This window comes from Dermacentor albipictus, chromosome 8, assembly GCF_038994185.2.
Source record: "Dermacentor albipictus isolate Rhodes 1998 colony chromosome 8, USDA_Dalb.pri_finalv2, whole genome shotgun sequence".
Taxonomy (NCBI): domain Eukaryota; kingdom Metazoa; phylum Arthropoda; class Arachnida; order Ixodida; family Ixodidae; genus Dermacentor; species Dermacentor albipictus.
This window is the reverse complement of record NC_091828.1, coordinates 23,620,056-23,642,157: the sequence shown is the minus strand read 5'-3', so window position 1 is coordinate 23,642,157 and position 22,102 is coordinate 23,620,056. Positions and strand designations below refer to the sequence as shown.

At 48.0% G+C, this 22,102-nt stretch overlaps 1 protein-coding gene across 3 annotated transcripts in view; it reads right to left on the bottom strand.

Moving 5' to 3' along the window:
* The window catches only part of LOC135907763 (uncharacterized), a 331,017-nt gene that overhangs the window by 85,017 nt on the left and 223,898 nt on the right, over positions 1–22,102 (bottom strand). The window contains exons 2-5 of one of the 3 annotated variants that reach the window (XM_070523169.1): positions 19,876–19,968; positions 15,816–15,993; positions 9,013–9,141; positions 249–450 (exon numbers count right to left, since the gene is read on the bottom strand). In XM_070523169.1, the coding sequence (XP_070379270.1) occupies positions 249–450; positions 9,013–9,141; positions 15,816–15,935 (451 nt within the window). In that variant the 5' untranslated portion in view covers positions 15,936–15,993; positions 19,876–19,968. The remainder of the gene's footprint in view (positions 1–248; positions 451–9,012; positions 9,142–15,815; positions 15,994–19,875; positions 19,969–22,102) is intronic. The other 2 variants (XM_070523170.1, XM_070523168.1) reach the window with 2 other exon arrangements.

The following is a 22,102-nucleotide window of genomic DNA, read 5'->3' as shown; positions in this document are numbered from 1 at the left end:
TATATGCAGCTGGTAAAACGCCTAACTTTACTTAGTATACTTGTCTCATTGCTATCGCAATCAGTTCCCCTAACGCACAAAACTAACTTTTTTGTGAATCAGCAACTGCGAAGGTGGCAACTCGTTTGGTTTAAAATTTACAGCACGAAAATTTCATTGACTTCTTTCATATGCAGTAAAATGAATCTCTAGCCATCTGTTCTATGTTCGTTCGTTTTTCTTTTGTTCTTTTGCTCATCATACTTTACCTTCTTTGTATTCTGGATCACTCAGGACAACGGTAGCCCCGGCAAGGCCAATGCTGTAAAGCACCACCAAACCTTCGATGCTGTTTCCGAAATGGCAATAGACTTTGTCACCAGGACCAACGCTGTGAGCTTGAAACATGGCTGCGCAGCAGCGAAACTTCTTGAGAAGTTCTTTGTAGGTCACGCTCTTTTCCATATCGGTCTGAGGTAGAGATACATGGCAGAGTCAGAGAAATGCTGGGAGCCTTAGAATAGACAATCTGTGTTAAACTGCGACAAATTGGCCTCAAGTTAGAACATAAGTGCAATCACAGTTGTCAAAAGGACGCTAGATGTAGCTCAGACACCAATAAAATGACATGGTCACGAGGTGACTGTGGCAAGGAAAAGTTTGTAGAAATCTTGCCAAAGTCGATATTTTTTAGCATTATTGACAAGCAAGCAAACACGTGTGATTTAAGTGGCATTGTAAAGGGCGCAGATGCTGGGAAGTAGCTTATGCGATTAAGCTAAAATAATAAGGAACATTTTGTGAGCTGTTGTGTTGCGAACTGTATAAAAAAGGAAGTAGAGATTGCCGGTAAATGCGGAAATCGTCAATATATCTTGGGACATTGACTCAGTAAATAAGAAGGTAAAAGTAATTTACTTACGGTTAGTGGCACTCAGCATTGCGGACACAATAAACATGTGAACTCTATGTAGGGGAGCGTTGCCGCTCAGACACTCAACATATCAAAAAGAATGTTTGTTAACACCCGCTCTCCAATGTTGTTCGTTGCTTGTGGTACTGTGCTGCAGTCCAGGATGCGCACGTTCCACGTCCCGCTACGGCAGCTGAACTTCGATCAAAGCTGAATGCAGGTAGGCAATGTTTAGGCGTTAAAACGCTTTAGGATCGATGATCTATTCCTGCTGTTTCCGGACCTTGCATGTTTGATCTCTCTCTCCTTCTCCCTACTCGACTCCCCAAGAAAAATATTGTTTCTTTCACAAGAAACTTGAATTAGACCATAGCCCCAACAACGAAAATAATGTTTCTGCAATTGCAGGTCGGTAAGTTTCGTACTTCACAAGGTATAATTGCCACGACATTTAAGGCTCCTTCCTTAAATGATTGCTTGACACAACTCCATTATGTCGCTTCTAGGAACAGTGAGGGTACCACGCTCCTGAATCAACTCCAACAAACCTCAACCGAACTTAAAGCATCGTATAAAGTTTGGCCAAGAAATAATGCCTTGAAAACGGGTCAACAAGAAACAACCTGGCAAACCATGCCTTGCACGAGGTGCCCCCTGAACAACATGAAAACTTGTGGCCTCTGTCACCGATCTTTCGTCCACCATTTCAGGGGACCATTGCGAAGGCCTAAAGCACTCTCAAAGACTCTGCGCTCGAAGACAGCGCAAAGGGTTTGAGTAGAAACTTGAACTGTTGCATTACAGAACTCAAGAGAGAATACTGAAAACTCACAGATATGAAAAACAAGATTATGTATAGTGTTAAGGATATCTCAGCCCGGGTACACGAGGTGCGCACAGCTATGATACATACATGGTCTTGAAGTCCTTTTAGCTTGGTTTCGGTGCCAATATAATTGATGACATTCACTATAAAGGGGATGAAAGCAGCCACCTTTGGAACACTGACTGCCTCCTGAAAGGCAGCTAACAATTTGTTTTAACGTAAATGCACTATGCCTGGAAAACAGGTGCTTATGTTTCAACTTTCTCCTCGAATTACATCATTCGAGGCTGATATCTGTAAAGAACGCTTGACTTCAGAATGCAATATAGGACAGGAAACTTTTTGTAGGTATGGTTGATAGTCCAGGGGGTATGGTATGGTATGAAGGACATTACTAAGGTCCTGAGGGATCAGTTTGGGACTGATGCGGGCTGCTTCGACGTCGGGACAGAGAGGCCGAGCCCCTCTGCCGTCAAACGGGCCCTCTGGATAGCCCTGAGTTGGTCCACCAGCACTTAATTGTGCAGCATCCGCTGCCACCATTCTCCACCTCGAGAACTGTCACGGGCCAACGCCAAGCAGCGCCAAATCACGTGTGCTAAATCGAGCAAACCCCCACACTTACTACAATAGACTGAAACCCCGCAGTGCGGATTAATTTTATTCATCGTGACAGGGTTAAGGTACGTCCATGCCTGCAGAAGCCTAAGTGGCATATTTAATTTAGAATGTGGCAGGGGGAATGCCCTGCGCTATAAGTAATAGCGGTTGGTGATCTTGTTGTAGGTTAACAGTTGGTCCCTGAACTCACGACTGGGAGATCCAGCCCCTTAAGAGAGTACATGGCACACTAATCTTCGTGCCTCTCCCTGTGCGCCACTTAAAGGCAGCAAGCGCAAGACGGCTCACCGCTAAACCCCTTGATAGAACCAATAAAGTTTTTTTCTCTCTCTCTCTCTCGTTGAGGTTACGCGGGGCTCCTCCGCTGTCCCCATGAGCGCCGGGAACCAAGTAACTGTATCCGAAGTGACATCCCTCCCCTGCAGCAATCTGTTAGCTGGTTCCGCAGCAAGCCCTCTCGAGAAGGATTTAATCGCAGATTGCGATTCACTGAACACCAAAACGCTTCTTGAATCAATTAGCGCTAGAGCAATAGCCACCTCTTCGGTGACCACCGGATCTTTGGTATAAATGGAAGCGGCGTTTCTAACGATCCCCTTACCATCTACTACCACCACCGAATAAGCTTCTTTCACATTAATCCATGCGGCGTCAACAAATGCAGACTCCTCCTGATCATTTGCCTCTGGCAACAAAGCCCTAGCTCTCGCGACCCGCCTCCCAACATTGCGCACGGGGTGCACATTCCGCGAGAACGGACGAACCATGATATTGGCCCTAAGGTTCCCGTTCAAGTCGTGCAGGGGCGCCCCATCGTGCCACACAGCCACCGATTCTTCAATTGACTCTGAAATATACCTACCCGCTGGTGTACTAACAACCGCTCCCTCTGTCCCGTACGCTGAGCCTCGGCAATTTCATCTAAAGTATTATGCAAACCCAGTCGTAACAACTTATCGTTTGACGTAGTCCCAGGCAGACAAAGCGCAGCCTTGACGGCTTTTCTGAGAAAAGCTTCCAATTAATTTTTCTCCCCCCTATTCCAATCTAGCATAGCTGCCACATACGAGAAATGACACATAATAAATGCGTGAACTAACCGCTCTACACCTTCTTCTGCTAAGCCCCTGTGCCTATTAGAGATCCGTCTTATAAGTTTTATGGCCTCCTCCATTTCTTGGTAATACGCTGAATGTTTCTAATATTCGATCCGTTCGCTTCAAGTACAAAACACAGGACCCTGATTGCTTCAACTTTGGGTACAAACGACCTTTTCCTAGTACGAATTCTAATGCAAGGCTCTTAGTGGATAGTTTTTAGTGAATACTTTTTAGTGGAGCACTTGAGCCCCATAAGACCCAAATACTCTTCAATAAGCGTTACCGCATTTTGCAGCCTAGCCTCATGCTCTCCATCACTACCACCGACACTCCATATATTAACGTTATCCGCGTAGATAGAATAGGCAATACCCTGGACAGCGTTCATTGTATTAGCCAACTTCGACATCGCGAGATTGAATAACATAGGCGAGAGTACGGATCCCTGCGGAGTACCACAGGAGCCCAATTTAAAGACTTCCGTCTTTATCTCCCCAAACCTGAGACATGTCGTACTATCCATAAGGAAAGTCTTGACAAAATGGAAAAGCCGCTGCCCCATACTCAAGTCTGATAGCACCCGTATAATGAAAGTATGTCGGATTTTAACCAAAGTTTTTTCGACATCAAGTCTTATTCGTGCCTTAGTATCCCTTGTCTGCCGGTAAAGGAGCTGATGCTTAATCCTGATCATGGAATCCTGAGCCGAGAAGCCGGGCCGAAATCCTATCATCGAGTTCGGAAAGAGTCCATTGCCGTCAACATAACGCGTTAGCCCATTTAAAATGACATGCTCAGCGACTTGCCGCAAACACGATCTCAAGGAAATGGGTCTGAGATTTTCAATCTCTATAGCCTTCGCCGGTTTGGGTATCAGAACAGTAGTTACAAGTTTCCACTCTTCCGGGAAAGGGCCTTCCTTTCTGCGGCTATTCATCTCCCGTGCAAGAAACTCAATTGATCCATCGTCTAAACTCCGTAACATTTTATTCCTAATGCCATGAGGCCCAGATGCCGATCGGCCATAGAAATTTTGTAGCGCCAAATTCATATCCCTTTCAGTAAATTCTTCATCCATACCTGCATTTTCGTCCCCAGTATATTCTAAGATCACGTCGCGTATATCGTGCCAGGTCTCCAACGGAAAGTATCTCTCAGCCAAATCCTTCAGCAACTCTTGCTCCGTGGAGTCCCGACACGCCTGATGGACCACCTTGCCTATCACAGTCTTCGGATAAGACTTAGTGTTTGTCTCATGTAGTAAATGTCTTAGCAAACTCCAGGCACCTCCCTTCTTAATGCGACCATCAATATAATTGCCTACTTCATCCCATTGCTGCTTGCACATTACCCGACAATGATATTTAATTTCCTGATTTACCACTTCTACATGCTTTCTAAGCTTTCTATTCCATCACCGACCCTTCCATCTCGCTAACATCAACGGCTTCGCTTCGAACAATTGCGCCAGGCGGCTATCCATATCTTCCGTGTGAATATCAGTCTGAACCTCTTTAGTGGACGCCTCAACGTCACCTTTAAGCTAGTGCATTGTTCGAAGGTCAACTCATTTTCCTCATCTTCGATTCTCTGGGCTCTTCTTTTCTTAAAGGCATCTCCAGTCAACCATCCTAAATGTGCGCTCCTTTTTATTAGCCACTACCAAAGTAATCATAAGTATGTAATGATCGCTACCAAAATCTATGTTAGAATTGGACCAGGACGAATCCACCACCCCCCGAACAAAAGTATTATCAGGTGTCGAATCTTTACATGTCGGCGCCCCATATCTGGTGGGATACAAAGGGTCTGTTCTCTGAGTTAAATTCAAGTTTAGTGCCTGCTGCCTTAGTCTCTCCTGCGTAGTAGTGCTATAAACACACTTCCACACATGATAGGGTGCATTGAATTCCCCCCCGTCCCCCCATAAGCGACGGCGCATCCTTAGCCAGATTAGTTGCCTTGGTCAAGAGAGATTGGAAACTCTGCTTCGTGTCCCGGGGCCTACTGTACTAGTTGAGCAGGTGAATGTTCCTCTGACATAGCCTTTGCCGACCTAAATTACCTATAACATAATACATTCAATCTTCCAATCCGCCATGGGAAGATCATGCCTAATATATGCCAAACTCCTACTAATGAAAGTAGTGAGCCCTCTGCCCTGTTCATTATCCTTAACCTCCGCTTTGAAATCTGTTAACGTCAGCGTTTCCTGTACCATGATAACTTGAGGTTTCACGCCAAGAGTGCTAACAAACTGCTGCAGAGAGGCCTTCTTATGATTTAACCCCCTACAATTCCACTGCCAAATACTAAATGGACTATTTAATAGAGCCATCTTGGCGACGGAAATTCGGCGAACTAGTTTTGAGCTCAAGTCCACTCGCCGACTTAACATGCTGGGCTAGCTGCCAAGTGCACTCCCGCTCCATAACAGGGACCACCATCTCGTTAGATATATTTCAATTTTGCCTAATCTCTGATCCGTGATATTTCCCCGCTCTTCTATCCGCTCCAGTCTACTAATGATCTGATTTACACTTTCTTGCAAAGCCACAATCTTTGCTTTAAGCTCGGAACCGGCATTGCTCTGAATACGCATTGTCAAAGATAGGGCCCTCTTCTCCAGAGCAGGCGTCACCTCGTCAGCTATGTTCTCTTCTGCTACCTCCACAGACCTCGGTACCTCAACTGAGTCATCATATTTCCTATCCTGTCCTAAGCTACCGCTGTACCCGGTAGGTAAGCCGCTCCTAAGTTCAGATCTTTCTTTTATAAGCACATCAATGGCTGCTTCTAAGCGATGATTCTCTCTCTCCAATTGCGCAATCCAATCCGTAGCGCCATCTCCATCCACATGCTCCTGGCGCTGCTGAGGCGCTCGGCCGGCGCTGATGCCACCCTTGACCTTGTTAGCCCGTGTGTAAACCTTGATTTAGCACGTCGAAGTCTGCAATAAAGAAAAAAAAGGCCAGGTGGTCTGTCCTCCGGCTGCGCCACCGCTTCCACCAGCTGCAGGAAAGCGCACCCGCGCCTCCGTAGAAAGGGAGTGGCTCCTTGTTCTTGGAGTCCCAGACAATAGCCGCTACCTCGACCTGGAACGGCACCTAGAGCGCTAGCACCCCTTAGAGCGTTGGCTGGCGCTCACTAGCTGCGCCCTCTCAGCTGCCTTCCGTTCCACCCTGGCTCTCTACTGGCTCTCCGCCCTGGCTCTCTACTGTCGTCGCCCACACATGACGTAGCGAAGCTGACATTGTTGTCTCCATTGTTTATCCGCACTGAGGTGTCGCCCACCACAAAGCTTGCAACAAGGCAGAGAGTTTGGATCCTCTTTAGGATTCCGAGCCCCACAACCTCGGCATTCAAAACAATCGGGTGCCGGAGACATCCGCCCGATGTACAAGCTTGTCCCATGCATAACATACTTCCAGCTGCTTTCGATACTGGAGACCCCGGACCAGGTTTGGCCCATATCTGCTAAACTTGGGCACTTTGAACGCGTCGAAAACAATGATAACTGATCCCGTGTTCTTGATTCGTTTGACCGCCTTAGCCTGCGGATTGCGATCGTTAAAGATGTTCCGCTCAAGTGTCGCTGGCCCATCCATAATGTGAACATTGCGAATGACCCCTTTACACGTAGTGTGTGGGGCCGTCTCATACGCACTGACTTCAAAATCCTTATCTGCCACTCTGATTGACCTGAGTCTCACATATCGTTCAGCTTTGTTCCTTTCTGGCGCACTAGCCATCAAGATACTTTGCATGAAGTTAGGGCAAGTAACATCTTCACTAATCTGCTCCATACTGAAGCCTGCCGCATATACGATTGCCTTGCCCACCTCCGTAGGGCTAATTTTCTCCAAATTCTGTTCCTCCCGTGGGCGAATGACTATTTTGATGTGTTCTAGTCGCATCTGTGGCATGCGCGACACCTTCACAATGCGATTCTTGATTGCCAAGCCTTGTGCGTCGTTCACCTGCGCCACGTCTTTCAGACATCTCGCTTTGTGAACTGCCGTCAGCCAATCGAGGCCTCGTCGTAACTCTAGATTTTCGACTGGACACTGTCTGCCATCCCAGGTCATCAGTAATGACCTCCGCCAGGAGCATTTCTCCTTCAACGTGCATTGCTGCCATGCCGCGCTAGGTCTAACATACGCTAGCTCTCGGCCAGCGTGGCGTGAGCACGAAAGCTTCAATAAAGTCCAAAAAAGGGTAGCCCACCTTAAAATCAGGTATCCACTGAATCCTCCCGTCTTCATGGATCTGATGATATCAAATTTGCACCACTAGATGACCAAACAAGGCTCGGAAGCTTCGAAAAAACAGACCAGTAAAAGCCCACAAGCCTCCTTCGAGTTCAGGGGGTGTCATGAAGATTTATTATGAAGGACATCAACTTCTTTCTCCAGGCTGATCATCCTACTACAGAGCCCAACTGAGCCCTACTGTGCAAGATAATGAATCGCGCACTATATGTGGCATTTAGTGTAACAGATCTATTGTCCTCCAGGCGATGCTTACATATGTAGCTTTGTTAGATACTTTGCACAGCATAGACTAGGCAACAGCAAATTTGTAGCTGCTGACGATTTCAATCTCCCGCTTATGAAAACGCAGCTGTTTAATTCGAGTGGCCGGCAGAAACAGCTTTGTAGATTGGTTGCTATGTCCTTCTTTCATGTGTGTTAAGTAGGTAAATGTCCCACCATCGAAACAGTACTCTGGACCCTCTTTTTGTTAGCTACGTACTCATCCTGAGTGAACTTCAATGTTACCCTCATAAAGCCTTGTGTGATCTGAAGGCGGTCATCATTAGTCTAAATTTCATATTCAGAACCAAAAATTATGTGCAGCTGTGCATTAAATTTGAACAGAGCGAGTGATGTGTCTGTACTGAACACTCTGGGGGAGCCTAGAATGATTATTTTATCTTTTAGGGCTCAGCGTGTGTTTCATTCTTTGGCGAAATAATTTTACGAAGTGCTATCGGACTATGTGGACTGCTGTTGAGTTGAAAGGCTGTTTCAGTGTGAACCGCCGTTCAACTCCACGGCTGTTGAAAGTGACCGTGTAACAGTGGTATCAGAAACCCTGCAAGGGCATTTAATAGCTGCGCTGCTTTCGAGTGAACACTTTCCTCAGATCTATTGTATGCATGTATAAATCCAGCACATCTACCACGACGAATACCAGCACTTGTCCAACCTTGCACTCGTCCTCGTACCTCCGTGTCGTGCTGTGCCCGTTCATTGTGGATTACCAACTGGCCCAGTGAGGCACCCTGATAAATCACTCTGTTGTACTTGCGCTGCTATTTTGGTGGAAAATCAGCAAAAATCTTGGCCTTTCACAGCCGCAAAATAAACGAAATGGATTTCTGAAAGGGCATCGCACCTGTACGCACTGACACATTGTTTATGTTTGGTTTTCCTTTATAAATTCCGGTATTTTTCTTTTAGGCTTTCCAAGTGGTACTTTATTTTGTACTCAAACGCAGCCTTGCGAACCGACAGCTTCCTTTTCTGTAAACAAGAAAACCTTTCTTTTATAAATGTGGAGAGCCTTACCAGTGCAATCCTGTTTCCATGGGGTCGTAGTTTTTCAGTGAGGAAATCAACAAATGACAACTGCACTGGCCCGAACTGCTTGTACGGAGAGTGCACAATGCCATGTTGTATGGGTGCTTGCATTGTTGTCTTTAAAAAAGCAGAGGACGCATATGAATATTATGACTCGCATTTTTTTTGTACATACGAGCATATATTCATCACTCTTTTTGATGAGCTCCCAATCTCATGTATATGTAGTGTGCTATTACTTGATCTACGAAGAACCTAATTCTTGGAGCATTGAGATACACCGTGGACGCGGGTTAGCTGGTACATATCGCAGCCTAAACAGGGCTAAACAATGGGACAAGTACGAACACAAACGATAGCACGTAAAACCGAAAATGAGCGTGCAGGGTGGTGGGGTATGGGCAAGGTAGTTTGACATGGCATACTCATTATCGTTAGATACTGACACCTGTACTTGTCTTTATTGGGCGACACGTTTTGCCACCTAACAAATGTTATCGCAGAGCGCGGGACGCGCCTGCATGTATCCGAAGTTTCTGGAAAGTTATCGATGCTTCTATCCGCTGTCTGTTGTCGCCGAACCTTGTGTTATCTTATTTCATCGCTTGACGCGAACGGTGTAGAACTTTGTAGAAGGCATGCGCGTCCCAACGATTAGTCTGGAACGCTCGATGACTGCTGTATAAAAGCCGACGCGCTTGACCCGCTGATCAGATTTTCGACGATCGCCGAGCGTGTTCGCCGCTATCGTTGTGCTGTAAGTGTAGCCTGTTTGGTGGGCACAGGTTCGCCCAATAAAAGTTAGTTTCGTCGTTCGCAGTATTGCTACTGTGTTATTGAAGGTCACCACCACGTGACATCTGATTCCCCCTCTTAAAAAGCATCGACCCAATGCTGCAAACAAACGAAAGTAATAAATAAGCACTCGTAGCAAAGAAAACAACAAAATAAAGAAAGTTCGTTAGCGTCCGTAAAACGGTTTAAGACGCACCACGTGGACTACTTCAGGCCGTGTGCGGCGCCGCTGTGAATGCGAAATGCCGTCTGGCACTGCCTCATAGTCCAGCGCGCCAATACGTCGGATGACCTTGTAGGGCCCGAAATAGCGTGACAATAGTTTCTCACTCAGTCCTCGTCGGCGTATCGGGGTCCGTACCCAAACACGGTTGCCGGGCTGGCACTCAACGAAGCGTCGTTGGAGGGTCGTCGGCTGGTTTTTCATCCGTAGGCGGGCGAGCTGTCGGGCTTCGGCGCACTGGAGATAGGTAGCGACGTCAAGATTCCCTTCGTCAGTGACGTGGGGCAGCATGGCGTCGAGCGTCGCCGTCGGGTTCCTGCCGTAAACCAACTTAAAAGGCTTGATGTGTGCTGTTTATTGCACCGCCGTGTTGTAAGCGAATGTTACGTACGGCAGGACGGCATCCCAGGTCTTGTGTTCGACGTCGACGTACATAGCTACCATGTCGGCAGGGTCTTATTCAGCCGCTCCGTAAGACTATTCGTCTGTGGGTGGTAGGCAGTTGTCCTCCTGTGCCTTGTCTGACTGTATTGCAGAATGGCCTGGGAGAGCACCGCTGTAAAGGCCGTTGCTCTGTCGTTGATGAGGACTTTTGGGGCGCCATGTCGCCGCAGGATGTTTTCTACAAAGAATTTCGCCACTTTGGTGGCGCTACCTTTCGGCAGTGCTTTAGTTTCAGCGAAGCGGGTGAGGTAGTGCGTCGCCACGACGATACAATTATTTCCGGACGTTGACGTCGGAAACAGTCCCAACAAATCCATCCCGATCTGCTTGAATGGCCGGCAAGGATGCTCGATTGGTTGTAGTAATCCGGCTGGCCTTGTCGGTGGTGTCTTGCGTCGCTGGTAGTCTCGGCATGTTCTGACATAACGGGCGACGTTGGCGGTCAAGCACGGCCGATAATACCTTTCCTGTATCCTCGATAGTGTCCGGGTAAATCCGAGGTGTCCAGCGGTCGGATCGTCATGTAGGGCGTGCAATATTTCTGGACGCAGTCCTGACGGGACAACAAGAAGGTAGTTGGCGCACACGGGTGAGAAGTTCTTCTTTACGAGTAGGTTGTTTTGAAGCGAGAACGAAGATAATGCTCGCCTAAATGCCCTATGGACAACATCGATGTGCCCTTCCAAATACTCGATGAAGTTTTTCAACTCCGGGTCTGCTCGCTGCTGTTCAGCGAAGTTTTCTGTGCTTAAAATGCCAAGGAAGGCATCATCTTCGTCATCTTGCGGCGGCGAGTTAATGGGGGCGCGTGATAGGCAATCGGCATCGGAGTGTTTTCGTCCAGACTTATAGGTTACAGTGATATCATAATCTTGCAGTCTTAGGCTCCACCGCGCCAGCCGTCCTGAGGGGTCCTTTAAATGAGCTAGCCAGCACAAATCGTGATGGTCGCTGATGACTTTGAATGACCTGCTATATAGGTACGGGTGAAATTTCGCTGCTGCCCAAACGATGTCGAGGCATTCCTTTTCGATTGTAGAATAATTGCCTTCCGCTTTTGACAACGACCGGCTAGCGTAAGCTATCACGTGTTCATGACCATCTTTTCTCTGAACTAGCACGGCACCGAGACCTAAGCTACTCGCGTCCGTGGGGATTTCAGTATCCGCGTGCTCGTCGAAGTGCGCAAGTACGGGTGGCGACTGCATGCGTCGTTTGAGTTCTTGAAACGCGCCGGTCTGCGGCGTTTCCCACTTGAACTCGACGTCACACTTAGCTGTGTCAGCGGCTCAGCCATGCGTAAAAGTCCTTGCCAAATCGCCTATAGTAGGCACACATGCCAAGAAATCTAGTCGATGGGCTGCGGGAACTTTCCGATGGCAGCTGTCTTCTGCGGGTCGGGGCGGACTCCAGACTTGCTGATGACGTGGCCTAGGAACAGAAGCTCATCGTAAGCGAAGCGGCACTTTTCTGGCTTCAGAGTGAGCCCTGATGACTCGATGGCCTCTAGTACCGTCGCAAGCCGCCTAAGGTGATCGTCGAAATTTTCGGCGAAGACGACGACGTCATGCAAGTAAACAAGACAGGTGTGCCACTTGAACCCTGCTAACACCGTGTCCATGACGCGCTGGAACGTTGCAGGCGCCGAGCAGAGTCCGAATGGCATGACCTTGAACTCGTAGAGGCCGTCTGGCGTGATGAAGGCGGTGTTTTCGCGATCTCTCTCGTCGACTTCTATTTGCCAGTAGCCAGACTTGAGATCCATCGACGAGAAGTATTTTGCGTTGCAGAGTTGACCTAATGCGTCGTCTATCCGTGGTAGGGGGTATACATCCTTCTTTGTGATTTTGTTCAGTCGACGATAATCGACGCGCAAACGTAAGTTGCCGTCCTTTTTCCTCACCAAGACAACAGGGGATGCCCCCGCGCTTTTCGACGGCTGAATGATGTCGTCGCGCAGCATTTCGTCGACTTGTTGTCTTATAGCTACACGTTCTCGCGACGAAACTCAGTAAGGGCTCTGGCGGAGTGGTCGAGCGCACTCCTCGGTTATAATGCGATGCTTGGCGTCTGGCGTTTGTCGAATCCTCGATGACGTCGAAAAGCAGCCTTTGTATCGTTGGAGCAGACTTCTCAGCTGCTGTTGCTTAATCACGGGGAGACTTGGATTAATGTCGTAGTCAGATTCGGGAACCATGGTCGTCGGGGTAGATGCGGCGGAATCCGAGAGGACAAACGCATTACTGGTTTCCAGAAATTCCTCCATGTACGCGATCGTCGTGGCCTTGTTTATATGCTTGAACTTCTGGCTGAAGTTTGTCAGCAACAGTTCAGTTTTTCCTCCATGCAGTCGAGTGATCCCTCTTATGACGCAAACTTCACGGTCTAGCAGTAGACTTTGGTCACCCTCGATGATGCCTTCTACGTCGGCAGGCGTTTTGGTGCCTGCGGAAATGACAATGCTAGAACGAGGTGGGATGCTGACTTTAGTTTGGAGCACGCTTAAGGCATGGTGATTACTAGAACTCTCTAGCGATATTGCTCCATCACCCGACGGCGTTATCGACGTCGACTTCAGGTGGATGATGGCGCCGTATTGGTTATGGAAGTCCATGCCGAGAATGAAGTCTCTCGAACACTCTTGCAGGATAACGAAGGTGGCAGGGTAAGTCCGGTCACGAACGGTAATTCTTGCCGTACAGATTCCAGTCGGCGTAATGAGGTGTCCTGCAGCGGTTCGAATTTGGGGACCCTCCCATGCAGTCTTAACCTTCTTCAACTGGGCGGCGATGTGTCCACTCATTACGGAGTAATCGGCCCCTTTGTCGACTAAGGCAGTGACTGCGTTGCCGTCGAGAAGCACGTCGAGGTCGGTGGTTCTTTATTAGGCGTTGCAGTTGGGTCTTGGCTTCGGATCACGGCTGCGTCGTGTTGAACTGAAGCTGGAACGTCGCGTCGTCAAGTCGTGTTTCGTCGGTGTGGTCTTGGCTTCCTGACTTCGTCGGGACGGCGGCATGTCATCATCAGGTCGTTGAGATGGTTTCGTCGTCGTCTTCGTTGGCGGCGGAGGATCGTAGTCAGTTCGACAAACAGCAACCGCACCTCCATCGGTTGCTGCTTTTAGTTTTTCCGATATGGGCTCGAAGAGCGGCCCCGGTCTGGGCCGGTGTACGGTCGGCGCTGCGGCGACAGGTAGCGGCTTGGTGACGGCGAATGGGACGGACGTCGAGGGCTTCATTGAGTAGCGGCGAGGTAGTCGGCGATGTCACGAGAGCGTTCACAATCCCTCGGGCACTGTGCGTTGACGGCGAAGCCTCGCAATCCCCGGTCGCGGTATGGGCATCGGGGGTGCACATGGCCGGCTTCGCCGCAGTGGTGGCAGAGCGGGCGGTGGTCGAGTGCGCGCCAAATGTCCGTCTTCCTCGCGTAGGTGCACTGGGCGACGGGTGGCCGTGCTGGCGGCTGTGGCGGCGGACGACGGAATTGCGGCGTTACAGGACCCTGGCATGGTCGCGGAGGCGGGACTTGACGGCGTGCGACGGCGGCGTAGGTCATCGCTTCCGGCTGGGGCTGCCGTAATTGAAGTTGCACCTCAGGAACCCCAAGTGATCGCGGAACCTCATCTTTCACAATGTCAGCGATCGAAGCTACTTGAGGCTGCGACGAAGGCAGGACCTTGCGCAGGTCTTCGCGCACAATGGCCCTCGTGGTCTCTTGAAGATCCTCCGAACCCAATCCTTGGATGGCATACTGCGGCGTGTGCTCCTGGCGGTTATATTGCTGGGTGCGCATCTGCAGAGGTTCCTCGATCTGCAGAAAACTCAACTACAGTCGTTGGTGGGTTACGAATAAGTCCGGCGAAAAGTTCTTGCTTGACGCCCCGCATTAGGACGTGAACTTTTTTCTCCTCCGACATTTCCAGGTTGGCGTGCCCGAAAAGACGGGCCATCTCCTCCGTGAAAATCGCGATTGTCTCGTTTGGCAGCTGCACTCTGGTTTCTAGTAGAGCACGATGCTTGCAAACGTTTGCAAGAAGCCACTTCGGAACAGGTCCCACGTCGTTAAGGTGGCTTCTCCATTCTCGAACCAGGCCCTGGCGGCATCTTCCAATGCGAAATAGACATGCCGCAGCTTGTCGTCACTGTACCGGTTGTTAAACTTAGCGACCCTCTCAGACGTATCCAGCCAGCTTTCCGGGTCCTCAAATGTGGAACCGCGGAACGCCGGTGGTTCCCTGGGCTGCTGCAGAACTATTCGGGCTGCTCCGGCTGCCATTGCGGCTGTCTTCTTGGTCGTCTCTGGAAGAACTTCTCTGACGCTCTTCTTGGTCGTCTCTGGTAGAATTCCGCGTTCCGGGGCAGCTGCTGTAGCCGGCGGCTTGCTCGACGTTCCGGGACGGCGCTGGTGTTGTCTTTGCTGTCCGGGCGAGAATTACGGCTTGTTGGAGGCGTCCTGTACGTGAACGTAAAGCACCTCCACCAGATGTCACGTGGTGGTGATGTTGAATAACACAGTAGCAATACTGTGAACGACAAAACTAACTTTTATTGGGCGAACCTGTGCCCACAAAACAGGCTACACTTATAGCACAACGATTGCGGCGAACACGCTCGGCGATCGTCGAAAATCTGATCAGCGGGTCAAGCGTGTCGGCTTTTATATAGCAGTCATCGAATGTTCCAGACTAATCGTTGGGACCCGCATGCCTTCTACAAAGTTCTACACCATTCGCGTCAAGCGATGAAATCAGATAACACAAGGTTCGGCGACAACAGACAGCGGATGGAAGCATCGATAACTTTCCAGAAACTTCGGATACATGCAGGCGCGTCCCGCGCTGTGCGATAACATTTGTTAGGTGGCATAACGTGTCGCCCGATAAAGAGAAGTAAGTACACGTGTCAATACACATTAACACTTCTCAGACAGAAGATTGGGTCAATTGGTCCAATACAGTCGTAATTGTCAATAGCGGTGAGAGGCATTCCTCCTGTAGAAAACATAAACAGGATGCTGATGATGATAATAAAGACGACATCTAAACAAAAAATTTAAAACACTCTTGAATGTACTAAATACATCGGTCTACGAGTCAATGCAAGGGCGGGTGTACTCATTAACTCTCCTTCAGGGCCGAATCGAGCAATTAGTCGGTTATTTCCATTGGAGGTAGTCATCAATTATTTAGACCGTATTCGTTTTGAAACAAGTCGCTTCAGACTAAACTCAAAAGATTGCGAGCGAGCCAAAATTTTGAGACATCACTGAAGTGATAACGTCAGCATTTATTCATACGACCCGCTACCAAGCTTTGTTTGCGTTAGCCTACCATTTGACTGTCGTGGAAGCTTTCAGTTGTGCTGTTACAGCTCAATTCTTCACAGCTTCCTCCAAACTTTTCCGGATGGTGTTCCAGCATTTCGTGGTGCGATCGAATGAAATTCTCCATTGGCCAAGCGGTTGGCGAAAGTGAAGGAACAAAGCCACGTGTACAACTCTAAAAAAGACTGACAAACAAACAAGGGAATAGTTCTTGTAATTGACGTTCAATACAATGTTAGAGACTATAAAAAAAACAATTCTCCTGTTTTTCGGGTCAGAACCACGATCTGAGTTTCAACATAGTCATGGTTAGGGACCCCGCAATCATTTTGACCGCCTGAAATTCTTTAACGTGCCCACAATAGGTGGCACAGGGGCGTTTTTGCATTTCGCCTCCGTGAAAACTCAGCCGCCGTGCCGAGGATTTGATCCCGCAACCTCGTGGTTAGTAAGGCAACGTCCCAGCCGCCAAGCCACTACGGCGGGTGGCCGTAAGTTTTTAAGCGACTTTTACAAAAATTTTAAGGTTTTCTACAACTTTGAAACAGTAAGTGTTGTATGAAGTACAGTTTTCGGTAATATTGGTATGAGTTAAAACACTACGAAATTTTTTTACACTATGAAAGTAAATCACATGCCAGTATATTTTTTTAAACAGGCAATTGCTAGGATAAACAGTCATGTTGTACGAATAGTGAGCCTTGAATATTGCTTGTCGTTCTGCTCTCATTTTGCGCTTTCTTCAGGGCTCAGCTCACGATTGCCTTTTGCACCTTTCGCGGCAGCTATTTCTCCACTCTCGTCATGGTGTCACGTTCACCTCTCCTCAGCGAAATCATGCCATCACACGCCGTGATCCGGGTGAAACACCTGCTAATATAAAAATAAGCGATTTTCTTCTGTGGTATTCATTAGCGGTTATGTTGCCCACTCCTCTGTAAATGTGCTCTATTTTGTCATAATGGCTCGTCTGACATAGCAAACTTATTACACTGTAACGCCTATGTACGCATCCCGCTAATGATGAGATTATGAATTAATATGTGACAAATTCTTCCGCACTGGGCCAACAGCGTGACAGAAACGTGAAGAAATAAAATTAAAGAAAAAGACAGAACCATACTTGCGCCACATATGCGAAATAATCCTGCTGATGACTACTGGCTGCCCTAAACCGTACACAATATAGTAGAAGGGAAAGAATTATGTTTAGTTTTTTGATGACAAAAAGGGTTAGTATAAATCAAGCGCGTTTTTCATTTTTTATAGTAGCAGCCATTTGTGCACTTGAGCCGCTAGAACAAAAAGCTAGGACCCTATAAGGTAAAACTATTCCAATGTGTGTTTATTTCAATCTGCTGACGTCAAATTTGCGTAAGCGCCGACGCAAGCATCGGAGAGGGACCCGCAGCGTTGCGTCAATAGCCCAGTCATACGTCCTCTTAGTTTATCAGAGGTCACTTTTTTTTTTGCTTTCAAAACGAATAACACTGCCGAGATTGAGCCATTTTTCACCTGCATTTGGATGCCAGGAGGGGAGGAGCACGCTCAAGTAGAGATAGTTTAGTTGGGGCCGAGCCACTGCACCCACAGTACATTACCGGATGAAGAGGGTGGTTCCGGCGTCTATGTTTGATCTGCTTTCCCTTATTCAGCTTGCGGTGGCTGGTTGAAAACTGTAGCGGCGTGCAACAGAAGGTTAAGAATGCCACTAACACGGATCCTCCACAAAGAAGACTTGGTAGAACGGGGTCGTAAACGTTCCAAAAGTATCGAAAACGTTCAGTGCCCACGCAGAAAGTTTTATTTTACACAAATAAACCAATCCACTCCAGCAGGTTGGAGTAGACACTGCCTGAGCGATCGGCAGCAGCCATTTTTTATTCCTGTCGGAACGGGGCAGCCTGCGGTTATTCAGAAAAAAAAATCAGTTTTGTTCGGTGTAGTATTGCATCTTTACTAAATACACGTAACTTTGACGCGGTCAGCTTTAGTGGCTTTGAGACGTCAGGTGACCGGCAGGTGAAGTGGGTGCAGCCTGGAAACATTTGACCACGTCCCGTGGGGTAATCGCGAAAAGGCGTTGGATGAGAAATAACTACTTTCCATTTGGTCGGTCCAATCATGCATAATCAGTCTTCACACGTCATATCAGATCTGGCGCTATCGTGGTTTTTGAGATGTCACCAATCGCGGAGGGCTGATTGCATAATTGGAAGGCAAAAGTTTGGAGTAGCTTTACGTTATAGCACCCCTATTCTAAACTTTTCTATTCCACTTCTGCAATCAACCCTTGGAGTGGTCAAACATTTTCGGGCCAACCCCACTTCAGCTGTCGGTCACGCTACGTCAAGAAAAGCGTGATAGCTCACCATGTGATATCACGTGTGCAGACTGATTATGCATGAACAGACCTAAGAAAAGAAAAATGATTAGTTAAAATTTAGCGCCTTTTCCCCATTTTCCCTCGGCTATTGGTCAACAGATTTCGGGCTGCGCCTGCTTTGCCTGTCTGTCAGGCGAAGTCACAAAACCGTGAGAGCTCACCACGTAAAAGTGACGTGTACGCGTTAAAGATGGCCTAATATGCAGAACAAAACTGATTTTTTTTCCTGGTTAGCCGCTGACTGCGCCGTTCCGAAAGGAATAGAAGACAGCTGTCCGCCGATAATTCATGCACGGGCTACTCACACCTGCCAGAGAGCATGGGCCTATGAGTACAATAAAACTTCTTGTGTGGCAGTGTAGCGGTATAGAGCCCTTTCGTCACGTATAAGACATCGCTCAGCCAACTGCTATTTGTTTAGCATCCATCCTAGTGGAATTCTTGATGTTCCGTTGCACGCCGCGGTGGTTTTCGACGCCGCCGCAAGCTATGTCAGGGGAAGCGGACCAATGGCGGACGCCCGTACCACCATCCTCATCCGGTTATCTATTTTCAATGCGCTGGCTCGGTCCCATCGAACCCCTCTCCACTGCAGCATGCTCCTCACTTCTTTTCAGCCAATTAGATGAGTAAAACTGCCCAATGTAGGCAACAAAAGTGACTTCCTATAAACGAAGAGAGCGTTTGATTGGGCTATTCAGACAACGCTGTGGGTCGCCGCCCGATGTTTGCGCCGGTGGTTATGTAGATGTGACGTCAGAAGATTGCAAAAGAAACAGGTTGGAATATTTTTATATTATGGTGCACCAACGTGCTTGCTCACTCTTATTTTTATTTTGTCAATGCGGTCATATATGCGGCGTCAGAGGTTACAACAGCTGAACGAATGTAGAAAAGGGTGGAGCACCGTCTTCCTTTTACCTTGAAAGACAAGCATTCATGGAGCGCTTTCTCTGCCATCAGCCGGAAAATTATTGACAAAAAAATGCGATGAGTTGCTGCACCATGAATGCCAACAGCTAAAACAGAAGGCCAAAGGGACCGGCACACAGACAGGTTCAGGACTATAGGGTAACAGGAAAACCGGCGCAAGATTCGCTACTGACGTAGTAGTTCTGCGGAAAACCGCAAGATAGACAGAAGTAATTATTAAAGGGCAAATCAGACATCCACCCGTTCATAGCAATAGCAAAAGCCTCAGAGTTGAAAAAAAAAATTCGTCCTGGTCCGGGACGAATTTTTCTTCAACTCTGAGGCTTTTCTTTCGAGGAACCCGTACAGGTTTCCTTTGTAGCAATTGCAACGAACGGGTGGATATCCTATTAGTCCTTTATTAGGATTCACTGCTATACCTGACCAACGTTCTCACTTCCAGCTGAATGTGGTTCCTTGATATTAAAACTGAGGTCTGAATGTGGTTCCTTGATATTAAAACTGAAGTCTGAATCTGCTAAATGCGGAGAAGCTCAGAGTAATATATAAATTATGAGACGTAGGTTGCCAGAGACATCGAAAGTTCCAGGAGTTTATAATATAGCACGTCCTTTTTTCAACTCTTAAAATACGCCTACAAAATACACTTTAATCACATCTGTACAGATAAATAATGTGCCGGAGCGGACATAATTTCCCAAAAGAAACAAGAAATTTATATACTAAATACAGTAATTACAATAATTACCTTGTTAAAGCCTGCTCCTAGAAAAACGCAAGCTTTAGCTCTGGGATCTTGAATTTCCCTTTTCCTGCCCTTTGGTTCCGCCGAAGGGAACGGCTGCAATGAAAGAGCAGTTCACGGTAAGCGTCATGTGATAGGTGCTCCTTGCTTGACGTGGGAAACACAATAACAGAATTGGTTGTCAGGGGCGAGCGGCTGTCGCGGCGACGGCGGGTTTTCAGGCGGGATCAAGTAGGACAAAAGCGATTACTGGTAACCATATGTACATGCGAGCCTGTGGCACGCAGCAGACTGGTAGCGCATGACGACGTGATTAGCGCCCATTAGTGCACAAAGTTGACCTCAAGAAGTGTCGATTTCGGTGCTTCGCCACGTCCATCTCTTGTGGTCGTTTTACAGCGTCATCTAAGAGGCCAGCGTCCCCCGCTGGCTCCTGAAGTGAGCGAGCCAGGCGTTTCATCAGCAGAGAACGCATGAACGTGCCCATTATTGACTTCGCGCATTGTTCCCATCGCGACGGTTGTGAGAACCCGATTTTGTGACCATGGCCAATTGAGCGTCTTGAGAAACCCTTTCTGAGCAAGCATTTACTCGACAAATGTACACGAGTGAAAACACCACGTTGACAAGTTTCGTTGATGTATGGCCCACAATTACTACGCTGTCGGTCTTTCCAAAGGATGTACGCTATTGGGAGCATCGGATGGGCCACCCAGTATAGGTGAATCACCTGGCCCCGTTAGTTTGCTGGTGCTGCATGATTATTATCAATTTTATTGTGCCCATTGTTTTGGGCTCTGGTGCTTTGCATGGGGTACGATTCCAATGCGTTTGTGACCCTCTCCCTTGTTGCGTTTTCTTGCATGTTGTTTTTAGGGAGAGGAGCAAAACCGTCAAGTGAGAAAAAGAAAGGGTGTGAAGACGAAGTGCAATTCTGGAATAGTTGGCGCACCACTCACACTACGATCTGTGCACAGAATTGGTAATTGGTGCGCCGGTGACTACTCCCCAAGCCGCTCGGTGGTGATAGGACTTTAAATGCTTCGGGCACTGCATCGAGCGCTTGAGAGCCCGTTACCCCAATTACGCGTTGCCAGGTGTTGGCGTTCTGGACACAACCTGAGGTCCTATGCACAATCGGCTCTGCTGAAATAGGTTCTCCCTAGGTGCTCCACATCGACTTTGCATCGCACTGTGTATTTCTAGCAAATAGTTCTTCTAAATATAAATTGCCTCCAAGCTTAATAGGTGGCCGCTTCCATCCGTCTAAAGCTTCCTGCGAACATATAGCCACAAATCCTTAGCGGCAGGACTTGCGTAGACCCTCTCTGGCGGCAGGTGTCGGGCGACAAAATGGAGAAAACCTTTACCTTCGAGGGGGAGGACTAAAAACCTGGATCATTACATTTGATAAGTATATAGGCACTGGTTACAGGGTGGGGGGAGGGAGGGTATGGCTATAGGCTCAAGTCCTTCCCGAAATTCTTCCGGCGACCGTGCCCCCTCCTTCCCAGGAAATTAGCGAGGGAGCAGGGTGCATTATGCATTTTTTTGGTACGGATTTGCACAAATAAACAGAAGAACTACAGTTTTCTAGAAGTTGAAAGAACTGCACAGCCTTAAATCGCCACCGCTAGATACATTTGTCTGGCATCAACCAAGGAGAAGGAAGACAACAGCAAACGTTTTGGGTCCAGTTCACCTTCAGGGATTGCGACTGGCCACGGCAGCTATGCGAAAGTCTGCTGTTCGAAATCTTAGTGCGGAATCAAATGAGCGGCCACTTAATTCATAATTGCAGCAGTTTCTTTGATGCACATTCCCTTCTAACACTTTCAGCCCTTCCCGACCTCCCAAATCAACTGTTTCCTTGTAAAATCAGTCATCAAATTACCTATAAAAGTAAGCCCAGCAGAGAACACATCATCCTTGAGATTATAAATAAAATGTTTAGAGCAAGATGAGTTGGACTGTGGACCCCATATGGAACTCCACAGCTATAAAGCCACCTTGAGCGAATGATGGCATGCCAGACTCTTGGAGCGGTTCTCCGAGGACGTCTTTTGCCGCCCGATAAATGACCAAACAAATTTAACCCCTAGCATTTCTGAAAAAACGTGGAGCCACCGGTCTTTGAAGAAGGCTCGGGCAACTTATTATGGATACTTTGCGTCGTACCCTGTTACGAAGCAGTTGTAGCTGTTAGTTTTTGTCCGCTTCAGGCCCCGAA